Here is a 13456-nt window from a genome sequence, read left to right as displayed (position 1 = left end):
TCTTTCTCTCTCTCTCTCCCTCCCTCCCTCCCTCCCTCCTCTCTCTCTCTCTCTCTCTCTCTCTCTCTCTCTCTCTCTGTATTCTGATCACTCTTACTCTACCCTCCTACCTCTGTCATTCCAACTTTGCCTACAAGTCTCTTGTCTCTTCTACATCCACATCTTTTTGTTTTGTGATCCCCCAAGTTTAACCAGACCCATCCACCATGGGTATAGAACTATCCAGTAGAGCCTGGTAGTCCCATCTGAGGAAATACAATTGAAGACAATGTTGGACTCCTCCCCTACTATCTATAAATAGCCAGTAATTTCACAGTGATGCGTATGACCCTGTAATTGACTGAGTATTGACAGGCCAGGCTTGTGCAGGCCCAGTGTAGGCAAATTCTGTGGTGAGAACATGTTCCAATGGCTGACATGTCCAGAAGGTGGTATTTCATAGCCCTTCTTCTTTTGATCCAGCTCTTGCATTCTTTCCATCCACATCTAGTAGAGTGTTTCCTGAGCCCTGGGGTGGGGGCAGGGTACAGAAATGTCCTGTTTAGAAGTGAGTGCACACTGATTCTCAGCACTTTGAACAGCTGTGACTCTTTGTATTTGCCAGTGTCCAAAGAGAAGCACTTTTGATAGAAACTAAGAATAGCATTTGTCAGTGGACATAAGCATTATTTAGAAAGCATGAATTTGTACTTTTGATTTGAGAAACATGTACATACCTCTTCATCCTATACTCACAAAATTATTATTTTATCCAAGTATTGAGCTTGATTTTCATCACCATTGACAGCTGTCTTGGAAGGGCCAAGCTACTTCTCCACTTTAGGTCATAATAAGATTTTACCTGTTTAAATATGTATTTTAACTTAATTTTGTTTATATGTGTATGTCTGTGTGAGTGTATGCACATGGGAAAACAGGTGCTAGTGGAAACCAGAAGCAGGTCTCTCTGAGTCCTCGGAGCTGGAATTATATGCAACTATAAGCTGTCTGATGTGTGTGCTAGGGTCTGAGTTTGGGTCTTCAGTGGCACCTGCTCATAGTTGAGACAACAAGAGTTGTCTCCCAGCCCTTACCACCATGTTCTTTTTTTTTTAATTGCTGCAACTCAATATTATCTCTAGACAAAGCATTGCCATGTAAATACACCTGAACATCACTAGCCAAAGCCCTAAATGAAGCACCTTTCCTTCAGCTAGAAAACTCTGTTTCTGCATATTGTCAAATGCATGCAGAATTTATCCAACTCTGTTATTCTGGTCTGACAATCTGGGGGATAAAACAAGCCTTGAGACACTGCACACTGGGTTCAGCTGTCAGCCCCACTAGTTCGTAGTTTTGCTTGTTGGTTAGTGGGATGCTGGTTTCTTCATAAATGAGTAACCTTCTATGATAACATTAAAAACGATACAGTCTGAAGGACTAGTCAGCATGTGTGCAGCCCCTATCTTTAAAGAAGGAAATTGTATTTCCAGGATGATTAGTCCTCGCTAACTATCCCCACAATGAAAGGCTTCTAGTGCCAACCAATCCCTTTCCTCTATTCACCTTCATCTTAAATGTTATGATGCCAATGCTATTTGACATGAAATTCACCTTTTTAACACATTTTAAATATGTGTTACACATTGTTGATCTGAGGGAGTTGTGTAACAGATCTCTGGAATTTCTTCATTTTGCTCAATTAAATTTTTGTATGTTTATTAGTAATTCCCCACTCCATCCTTCAGCATAATAAAAGCAATACTTCTTTTTTCTGGTTTATTCTTTGAAATTTTCACACATTTTATGTAATGGCATTTGATCGCCTACATCTACCACTCCTTCTCTCAACCTCCTCCTGGTGCCCCCAACCTCAAGTCCTCACATTTTGTTATTATTAATGACACCAACTCCTGTTAGTGGTTCCCAAGTATGCATATAAGTAGGGCCTTGCATGCACTGTGACATAACTACCTACTAGCAGCCATGTCACCAAAGGAGAGTATCCCTTTGTCAGGAACCATTACGTTCTAATGGCTGCTCCCATGGGGTAAAATGCTTGTGGCACCTGTTCACATTCAAATTGGAATTTTGACTGGCTTACTACTGTGCAGGTTTTGTGCAAGTAACCGTAACTGCTAGGAGTCTATGTGTGCAACAGTCATGCATTATCTAGAAGTCAATATTTCACAGCTCTCCTCCTCATCCACCAGCTCTCACATTTCATTCATTCTTCAGTGATGCTCCCTAGACCTTGATTAGGTGAGGTTAATAATGATTCAGCCTCAGCTGATCTCCCACAGTTACTTATAACCTGAACAAGGTTGAGTATAATAAGAATCCATGGGTGTAATCAAATATTCAGAAGGCAGTTTGAAAGCCTAACTATTTAGTGTAACAACAATAGTTTACACACTAGGTCCTGTATCTCCTAAATCATGAGATTTTGACCAAATTCATATTATCAGGCATGAAGTTTGTCCTGTAGATCAGACCCCATATCAAACCAGGAAGCGATTCCTATAAAATTAACACCACTACTGCAACACTGAGTATGTCTTGCCAGGCAGGGACTAGAACAGACCATTGATGCCTTTTCTCCCCCCAGAAGGTAGCATAGAATATTTTGACATTGTAAAAGCCAGCTAGTGGGAAATAATTTCATGGTAAGTCAGGACCACCACAATTTCTTTAATTCTATAAGTTGAATGTTCTTATGCTCCTCATTTTAAGGGAAATGATATACATTTTCTCTGTGTATCCGTGACTTATTTTGCATTTGATAAATATAGAAATATTTCTTTCTTGTTTAAGGCTTGATTGTACGTACTGTACATACATACATTGTCCCTTCATGTACCCATGGAGATTGAGGTGTTTCCACATACTGGGCACTGTAAAGAGTGCTACTCTCAACATTCAGATCAGTATCACAGTCCCTTAAAAATACAGCTATGATGGCTTCACCAATTCCTCTTCTGGGGATTTCTGCAAAAGAATTACGCGAAGAGTCTATTAAAACTTCATTTTAATATTTTTGGTTTGCCTTTTTCCCAATACCAAATTAAATCACACCAATTCTTAAAAACTATTTTTTGTCTCTTCCTTTAATGTCTGAATAGCATAAGAGCCTCTCCTACTTTCTACAAATTGTGCTGGTTCCCGAGAAGGGCTGAGCAACTTGACATGACTATTTTCTGAGATGTTTCGGGGACAGGGATGTGGAAGTTCATTTGATTTTGGAATGTTGAAACTTTCTTGAGCTCTCTTCATACATCGATTATTCCTTACCTCATCTTCATGTCTTTGACCTGTCCCTCAAAAGTGTGCTCCATATTAGGATGGTGGGTGGATACAAGAGTGATATTGTCTGCTGTTGCCCATTCTCTTTATGTCAGCATGGTGTAACTTGTGCTTTCTTCTCAGATCACCAACTTCAGTGCACATAGTTCTCGACCTTCTAGAGGTCCAGCAGTCTGACGCCGTTATTGCTATCTGGCCACCTTTCCTTGTCCTGCAGTTTCTTTTCTTTTTTTTTTTTNTTAGATATTTTCGTTATTTACATTTCAAATGCTATTCCAAAAGTTCCCTATAACCTCCCCCCGCCCCTGCTCCCCTATCCACCCACTCCCACTTCTTGGCCCTGGCATTCCCCTGTGCTGGGTCATATAAAGTTTGCAAGACCAAGGAGCCTCTCTTCCCAATGATGGCCAATTAGGCCATCTTCTGCTACATATGCAGCTAGAGACACGAGCTCAGGGGATACTGGTTAGTTCATATTGTTGTTCTACTTACAGGGTTGCAGCCCCCTTAAGGTCCTTGGGTACTTTCTCTAGTTCCTCCATTGGGGGCTCTGTCGTTCATCCAATAGCTGCAGTTTCTTTACATGTTCACTTTAAGCCTATATTCATACATATGAAAATCCATTAGTTTAGTTCAGAAAATTCACTCATTTCTTCCTATCTTGATGGTTTTCTCTAGTTTCCACCTTTTATAGATTTTTTAAACTTCAGTTAAAAAGGAAGATTGTTTAAGAAGATCCTTCCTTTTCTAAAAGGAAGATGGTTTACAAAGATCTTTCTAGGTTCTTTTTTTTCCTTTTTTTTCTCTTTCCTCTCTTGGAAGTTTTTGCAATTATTTTTAGATATATAAGAATATGTATCTGACTTTACAGACTAAATTTCCTGAACATATCACCATCTTTACATGGTGTTCATGTAAGATCTTCTGACTAGTTGCCACTATTACCAAGAATTCCTTTTGGTTTGGTTTTTGAGCTGGAGTCAATAAATTGTTTCTCTGCTTCCAGGATTCTCTCTCTTGGACTTTTTTCCATGTGAACCTCACTAATTTATCTTCAAAGAGCATTTAACAAATATTTGTCACAGAGTCACTATTGAAATTCTAGGATCTTCACAGATCTTGCCAGGAGAGTGTTTCTCTTAAGCTCACACAGTAAATCTCCATTAATTCTGAGTGAGGTGAATGTAGGTAATCTTTGTTGAAAGGGTCTCCTTTGGGAGCATTTCCAAATGGAGCCATCTGAGAACAGAAATAAGGATAGGCTGTTGGCCATTTTTTTTGTGTGTGTGAAATCCAATCTTATGTTTCCTCTTTTTATTTGTTATGTGTTCCAAATGGGTGAAAAATCCAAAGGTACATTGACATGTGACAACTTTTCACTTTTTTTTTTTTTTTATGTCACTGGAGATGGGTTGAATGTCCATAGCTTGTTCCTTTGATAATGACTCTTTCAGTCAAATCAGTGCATAAGACCTGTGGTGTCTCAAACCTGAGGTACATGCATGAGAAAGTTAAGCAACTTTAGTGTCATCTCACTATTGGAGTACCTGCATTTTTGTCATACTGGTACATTCATTGTACCTAGTGGTGAAGTTTTTGTAGTTCTGTTTCTTGAGGCTTGCAAACTGGTTTAAGTCTTGTTTTACCTCCTGTATTTGCAGTGAAGTAAAGCAGAGATTGTCATATGCTTACTCAGGAGGAATGGTGAGTTTTTAAATACTCCTGCTGGACTGCAAAGTAGACTTTTGAGAGACTGGTAGCATGAATGATAAATCCTATACTCCAGGTCCCAAGTTTCCAGATGCCTTGAGTTAAAGCCAAACACCAAGCAGCAATGAATGTTATTTTACTGTGTTCTTAATCTGCCCTGCTCTGCTTGCCCCAGGGTTCCATATGATTGCTCTATGGCGAAGAAGAGGAGAGCTGAAGAGCAGACATTGGGAGTGCCAGTTAACAAGAGGAAATCTCTGTTAATGAAACCCCGGCACTACAGCCCAGACATGGACTGCAAGGAAACCCCAGACAACAGAAATGAGGATGATGCCCTTCTAGAAACAAATGACCATGCCACTGCAGGTACCAAAAGGCATGGTCCAAGCATTATATATTCTGTCACCAAACATCATTCTTAGGTCATGGAGAAGACACAGTTCCTATCACTGTTAAACTATGTATTTGGGATTTAGAAACAAAACCCTAACAATTGTTTCAGTCAATATTCACTTATTAAGGCTCCATTTATTTTATCCAGATTCCTTTTAGGGTCTATAGTTTCAGCCTGAATATGCCCTGGACTCACTTCAAGTCATGATTAGATTAAGGTTTTTTGGAAAGAAACTAGCCTTAAACCTGAGGAGTCTGCCTGAGTAAATGTCTAAATCCAAAAAGAATGCTTCAAACTACAGGATGAATTTAAGCTTTAAAATAACTCTTTAATAATAAAGATCAATGTAATGTTCACAAATGATATATACACACACATTTATTTCTATGTATACAGCTAAAACAGTAATACATAATTTTTATCGATATGTTTAATATTATTTAGCCCTAAGATATAATAGTAATAACATGACTCAATGTAGGTGATATATGAACTTAATATTTTTATATACTTCAAATAATACTTAGAGCCATTGATTGTAGGGGTGACCTAAAACTGTTATATTTGAGGCTTATTCAATGGAAGAACAATATAAAAAAGATACCGCTGTGCCTATAGTTCTAAAATCAGTAGTTAAGTTTATCCTTAATAATACATTAATTCAATTCTTTACACACTCTTCAAGTATCCTCTTTTGAATGAGTGAAATATAACTACAACTTTAATGGCTTAGAGTTTGTTTATTCTCAGTTCTCAATTCCTGGCAATCACATCCAGGATTTGAAGTTTCGTTGACTGATTCACGCATGATTAGTCTCATTAGTATCAGACATGCAAAAATCTCAAAAACCTATGAAACCTTTAAGGTATAAGGCTTAACTAAAAGAAATTTGAATTAGACATGCACTTGTCCTATTAAATATATACTTCTACTGAATGTGACTGTTTAGGTAAGCAACATACAGTAATAAATGACTTATTCAAAACAAACAAATAAAAGGTATGAATATTTATAGATCATATTTTTATACATAGAATTCTAGAAATAACACTAGATATTATTTTTAAAGATGTAAAAACATATTGACTGAGGATAAGTTTCAGGTCACAGAATCTTCTTTATCTTGGCAAAGTATTGAAGATTCCACGGTCAAAACAATGTCTTCTGATTTGTTTTTAAGCTTATTTCTTTTAGTATCTGATTTTAAGCCTCAGGGTTTATAGTTAAGTTATAATCATCTTTCACGTTTATTAAGTTCCTTGATCTGACCACTCGAATGTGTTGAGTCATGGACACAGACGATGCAATCTGATCTCAGAGGAAGTTCTTAGAGCCAGTCCATGAAGACAAGGATATTTACAGACCTCACACACACTGCTATATCTATTTCATTATCATAAATACTTAGTATCAGGCCAGTGAATATATTGTTCAAGTGTATTCAGTAAACTGTTCAGTCACAAGCACTTATATAGACATTTATTTTCAGGCTTACAAAGGCTAATGGTTGCATTTAATATTAGAACTACTACTGATAGTGATGCTGAAATTACCATAGTGACTATTAATTTTCAGCTGTTTGTATATTTCAGACACATAAGTGATACCATTTATCCATTTTACAGTGTCACATCGCATGTAGAAATCTGTTCTTGGTGTTACAGTTGAAATCATTAAAGACCAAAGAGATTCAAATTTGAAGGTAACACAGTTTGCAGACTGGGGGAACAAGGAAGTACTTAATAGACAATCTAAAAGAACAAGTGAGATCACTCTTAGTTAACTGTGTCTGTAAGCTCAGTCCCCCTTGCCTATCCTCCCCTCAGAATGCATGCTGGGAAGATTTTTTCATAAGGTCCAAATGAAGTTGCAATTTCTAAAAGTGAGGGATCATAAATGTTCTTACCCCAGGTCAACAGAGAAAAGATTGAATTTTCTGTTTGGCTTTTGAGTAACTTTAAGCACAGAAGGAAGGTAGCCGAGCTCTGTGCATCAGCAATACACCTTATAGCCGTGTTCCTTGATTCCAGACACCCCAGTTCTTTGCCGTTAGAGGAGTGTGTCTAGTTGAATCTTCAGCTGTACAGCTCAGGTATTGAGGGAATAAAGTACTTATTAGTGCTGACTCTTGCATCCTGAAAGTGTTTTGTTCTTTATGGCTGTACCCCACATTCTAACCTGACTCAAAAAAACTGCACATGGTTACTAGTGTGGGTAGTTAGAGATCCCTGCACCCTGGAGAGATGAATACCAGGAAACAAGACTAGCACAGACTTCTGGAACATACAGAAAATAAGAGTCATCATGGGTTCAGAGTATACCCATTGTGGAGTTTCCAGCAGCATGGCCATGTGCCTGGGACCTGGAAATGCCTCCCCAGACACAGAAGTTTCTAGGAGCTAAAATCATGCTTTTAATAAGTCACCCTCGATAAAAAAGAAAGAAAGAAAAAACTACTTCGAACTCTAGAAGATCAATTCATTCATCTACAGTTTTTATTCCTGCCAAAAGTTCATATTCAAAAATTCTAATAAATGAATTTGCCTATAGTGCTCCCTGATTATAGAAGCAGAACTGAACCCAGTGGTCATAAAAAAATAGCTATTCTAAGGAGTTTATTATAAAATTAGTGAAATTTTAAGAAGAAAATTAAAGTTGTTTTGATTAAGAGTAAAGATACATGATAGATAGATAATAGATAGATAGATAGATAGATAGATAGATAGATAGATAGATAGATAGATAGATGTGAGAAATCATTAAGTACATATAGAATTAGTAATCATTCATCATGGAAACCTTGGTTTATAATCAGGATATAAGTGTGAGTTGTTATATACCAGTCAAAAGCCTATTTTTAGGGGCTGCTTGCCCCCTCCCCTCTCTCTTGCCTCTTGCCCCTTTGCTCCCCCTTTCTTCCCGTTCCCCTAAATAAACTCTATTACATATATATATATATATATATATATATATATATATATATATATATATATATAGAGAGAGAGAGAGAGAGAGAGAGCCTATTTTTTACCTGCATAAAAAGTTTCCAGCTTAATCCCCTGCCAACCACAATGCTTGGAAGGTCACATTGGACACCCAGAGGCTTAGTCCATTTCTGAAACTACCAACCTATGCCCTTCTGGAGGTTGACCCCAAAATTCCCATCTTTGTGTTATTAACAAAGTTAAGGTCTGGTTGTATGAGCTTTGCATTGTTTGAATTTCCATATTTTGACAAATAACTTAAGGATCATTGTTCTTTCCAGCCTAAAATAACTTGAAGTACATTCAACTGTCTTCCTATAAATTTATTATAAAAAAAAACCCTCAATTTAGAAAAGTATTCTATTACTATTCTTTGTACTTTCTCCTAAGAATAGCTGTGTTACATGAGTCATCTCTTAAGGAGTTTCTAGGCTTCAGGATACTTGTAGTATGTAATAGAAACAAAGACACAAATTTCAAGCCATGTAGCCCTTGGTCTGGTCTCAGCCTTCTACTGAAGACCTGTGTCCTCTTGAGCAAGCCATAAGAGACATAGAACTGCAGTTTCTCTGTGAGATGGACTGGGAAGCAACTTGTAGATTGGGAAATAGGAAATGGAGCACTATGCTAGACACAAAGTTCATTGTCCTAGGAATGGGTGCTGGATAATCTAGTCATTTTCATTTCATCCTCATTCTGAAATGAAAACCCAGGCACCAGAGATCAAAAGGTTACTAAGGTCATGCAAGCAGATGCTGCCTAGCTAGTGGCAGACACAGTTGTGCTGCAGTCCTCAATGGCTTAAATAGTTACCTTGTAGAGCCTTCTTCTCTGTGACCTCTGAAGTTTCTTAGGAATGACTTCTAGTGATGAAAGCAGGCCAATGTTATTTATATTGAGGAGGCTACTAGTTCTCTGGTGTTAGAGCCTTTAAGAATAGCATCTGGGGATGGGAAGGGAAGCCATCCCTTACCTGTTGTATGTTCCTGTGATGTCTGTAGTAAATTCACAGAGTGTGCTGGTGTCGCCAATTGCAAATAGAGACCTCAGACTCAGGCAGGCTAAACAGCCTGACCAGAAAGCATAAAAACTAACAACAGAGCTTAAGCTTCAACCCTCTGTGACAGACCATACTACTCCCCAGGAAAATAATACTGCAGAGTAGGGAAAACAAGGGGTCCATGACAGATCTGGGAGAAGCCATCACCTTGTCACAGATCTGTCATGTTTAAATGTTAACTTAGGGATTTTTCTCATGCCCACAGTAGAAACTGGAATGGGTTTTCAGAACAGAGAAAGTTGGTTTGTGGCCCATCCCTACCTCTAGAAACCAATGTGTGTGACACTTGTAAGCACCCCTAGTTGTGAGGCTTCTCTCTTCCTGAAGAATAATTAATAAATATTTTCTCTTAGCATATAATAAACAGTCGAACCAAACAATGATGTAAACTGGAAATGACCCAAAATGCAAGCCGTTGGCAGTCACTCAGTGAAGTGCATTGTCGTGCACATGTGCGAGTGAGTTTGTCTCCCCGCCTCTCGGGTGATCTGCACTTAATAGGAATATTTTAAACTATGTAGCTAAGCAACAGAGGTAATTGTTGCTTTCTAGAGCTTTTGTTAGCACTCTAACACAGCCCAAATATGCATAATTAGGTATAATGTCTATAAATCATTATTGTCCACATGTGGGTGGTTAAGTGGAGTGAGAGAATAGTTCAATGAATTGAGCATATTCACTGAAAATGCTTTTTATTTGTTTTCTGTAGTTCATAATCCTTTAAAATTATCATAACCCTTTACACTTTCTCTTAATAGCCAACTGTGATATTGAGAAAAACTTCATTTGCATTTTAGACTATGTTTAATATATTATTTAAAGCTGGAGTTACGCTGATACGGATTCAGTAGAGGATAGGCCCATCCTATCAACGTTATGTGCTTGTTTATCCAGCCTCTTTTCTAGGAACCGAAATGTTAAATTTTTCAGTTTGTGTTGAATAGATCCCAACAAAAGACTGCACCCTATAATCAGCATTATTTACAGGGACTAGTGTTGTGACTGAATTCTTCTCTGCATCCAAAAATGCTTTTAGTTACTATGGCAATATTTACTTGATCCTGGCAGTCCAGTGTTGATTTAGGGAGATAATTACCAGAAAGGAAGATGATGGAGATGTATTTTTGAGTGTCCTTGTCAGAGACAGTGTTTATAAAAAAAAAAAAATTGAATGAGACAAGAAAAAAAAATGCATATTGTCTCCCAGGCAAATGCTCTCTGTCACAGCTTCACACTGAATGCTGTACTTTCTTTCCCTCCAAAGGTGTTTATTAACAAAGAATGTGCTTCACTTGGTGTCTTTAACAGTCTGCAAGGAGGCTTATCAGCTTACGCTTCCCATCCCCCACTTGCCTTTGAAATTCAGAAATGGTTGTCTTTTTGTTTGATTGTTTTTGTTCTGGTTGGTGTCAGAGGACTCTTGGTGGGCTGGTTGGTAGATCTCACAGCCTGGTGGACACTGAGAATCCACTTGCTCTGTTGGATTAACTAAAGTTGGGGCAGCTTTAGTGAACTGACATACATACAACATACAACATACATACAAGACAAGTAAAGGAGTAGTACTGGGCACTTAGAGGTCTCTTCTTGGTTACAGTACCCAAGTTGTTCACATTTGACATCCTCAAACCACCTCTATTGTTCCTCTCTTTTACTTTATAACACAAATACATGCACATGTAAGACAAGAAAATGTATTTCTATTTAAAATATCTAAGCTTGATGATTATCCCATTTATGTTTCCCTGAATACAGCATTGTAATGTGACCCCGAAGAGTAAGTGGGACGACTTGAGAGCTTCAGTGTCCCTCAGTCACCACCTCTATGTAGAGCTCTTCGTATCTTACTTTACATTGCATAAAAGCTGAGAATATTCTCTATAGAGAAGTTAATTCAAATATTCTTCAAAGATACAATGCCATGATGCAGACAGTGTGTCTAATTCATATTCAAGTTCCTCCTGGTTGCTAAGATGTAGGCATGTAAGAGGGTATAACAGCAGGAACCTCATTGTGGCACTATGCTGTCAGAGTACCAATTTCTGTCGTGACAGTACTCTAAAAGGACTCAGCTCTTCATTTACAGATGATACAGAAGCACTACACTTATTTTATTCCACAGTCTTTATTTTTTCTTATCATTGTTTATAAAATTAATAGACGCTAACATTATGTTGGTATAGCAGTATCCATGTACTTACATATGCAGGCATATGTGTGTGTGAGCACATGTATATGAATTGTTATGTGAGCTCCTTAAAATATTTTTGGCTTCTTGGTTGATGATCTATATTTTAGAGGTAGTATCTCACTTGAGGTCCAGACTAGCCTTTAGCTTGATAGCCTCCTGCCTCGGCTTCCTAAGTATTAGGATTATAGGCCTCAGCCACTATGCCACGGTCCTTTAAATACTTTTTTTCTGTTTTTTTCAATGTCTGTTTTCTTTTTTCATAGATGGAATTATGGTAAAATCTATGGATGAAACTCTTCATTTACCTGCACAAGACAGCTCACTCGAGAAGAAAGACCAATACACATGTTATCCAGAGCTCACGCTCAAATCTTTGATGCACTTAGGCAAATTTGAAGAAAGTGATTCTGTGAAGACCACAGGTGAGAACTTAAATGGCAGCAGCATCCAGTCTTTAAAAGCAGAGAGTGATGAAGCACATGAATGTTTTATGGTTCATTCTGACAGTAGAAAAGACAAAGTCCACCATTCCCAGCCACCTTTCTGCTCTTCTGGTGACAGTGAAAGTGACTCTGACAGTGCAGAGAATGGGTGGGGCAGTGGCTCCAACTCATCAGAAGGCACTGACACTCACAAAGGCCCCAAACGTAAGCTGACATACAAGAGAAAGGACCTGTTGGAAGTTCCTGAGATAAAAGCTGAAGATGACAAGTTCATCCCTTGTGAGAAGAGGTGTGATTCAGACACAGATGGGAGAGACCCACAGAACTCTCACATGGAACCCTTGGCTGTGCAAGCCCAGCCTTCCTTCCCAGAGGTTGAGGAGGGTGAGAGTCTGGCCACAGTAACAGAAGAACCTGCTGAGGTGGAGAAAGCAAAGGGGAACCTGAGTTTGCTGGAACAGGCTATCACTCTACAGGCTGACCGAGGTTCTGTCTTCCATCACACTTACGAGGAGCTGGATCGACTTTTCCTGGACCACCTGGCAAGGGAACGGAGGCAAGCCAGGGTTACTGATGCCAATGGAAGACAAATCTTTAATAATAAACGTAAGCACATTGTTATACTCATCACAGGAATAGTTGGTTTAGAGTTTGAAAATGTTAAATGTGCTTATTCTTTCTAGATTAGCATTTGGACAACTTAATGTAATATAAAAATAAATTCATATCCAGGAGACAGACCATTCCTTCCTTTGCAGCTAGTCTTTCGGTTGCTCTTAGGTCTGTGGATACAGTGGTGTCTTAACACCTGAAAGACATGTATCCCATCTGATTTTCTCACTGAATTAGCTCTTTAGAATCGCATTGTACCTTTTAACAGTGCTTGACTGGACAGTTTTACATGATTTTAACATATTTTATTAGAAAACTCATTCTACCCCTTGTTCTAGGCTCAGGGGTTGCTTGAAAGCTTCAAAACCAAGCATCGGTCACTTGTAAGACAGGTAGGATGTGATGAGCCTCCTTACGATAAAACTGGGGGTTCATACACTTGTGAGATGATGTTTTTCCTAGCTCATCAGTGAGAGCCCACAGATACCTGGGTCAGACTTAAACTTACAGAGAGAATGTGCTTGGAGAAGACCTTCAATTGCTCTACCAGCATCAGGTGAATGATACATCAGGGGAATGATTTATCTTCCCTGATGGAGGACTGTGCCTGTTCTCCTACATAAAGCCTATACCATTGGTGAGTGATATTCCCAGTAGTCCAGTGGTGCCCAGAGAACATGTTTACCATGGGTATGTTCAGGGTCCAGTCAGATTCAAACCTTCAAAGATTGGTTTTCATTTCAGCAAAGTTTTCTGGAGATTGTTAGGTCTCCTGGAAT

At 38.5% G+C, this 13456-nt stretch overlaps 1 protein-coding gene across 1 annotated transcript in view; it reads left to right on the top strand.

The window, feature by feature from the left end:
- Positions 1-13456, top strand: part of St18 (ST18 C2H2C-type zinc finger transcription factor) — a 110434-nt gene that overhangs the window by 38404 nt on the left and 58574 nt on the right. Inside the window, exons 4-5 of the mRNA XM_029533387.1 lie at positions 5168-5358; positions 11886-12671. Coding sequence (XP_029389247.1) covers positions 5168-5358; positions 11886-12671 — 977 coding nt within the window. The remainder of the gene's footprint in view (positions 1-5167; positions 5359-11885; positions 12672-13456) is intronic.

The sequence above is a fragment of the Mus pahari genome, chromosome 22 (genome assembly GCF_900095145.1).
Source record: "Mus pahari chromosome 22, PAHARI_EIJ_v1.1, whole genome shotgun sequence".
NCBI lineage: Eukaryota > Metazoa > Chordata > Mammalia > Rodentia > Muridae > Mus > Mus pahari.
The sequence above is the reverse complement of the archived record's forward strand: the minus strand, read 5'-3'. Positions and strand labels throughout refer to the sequence as shown.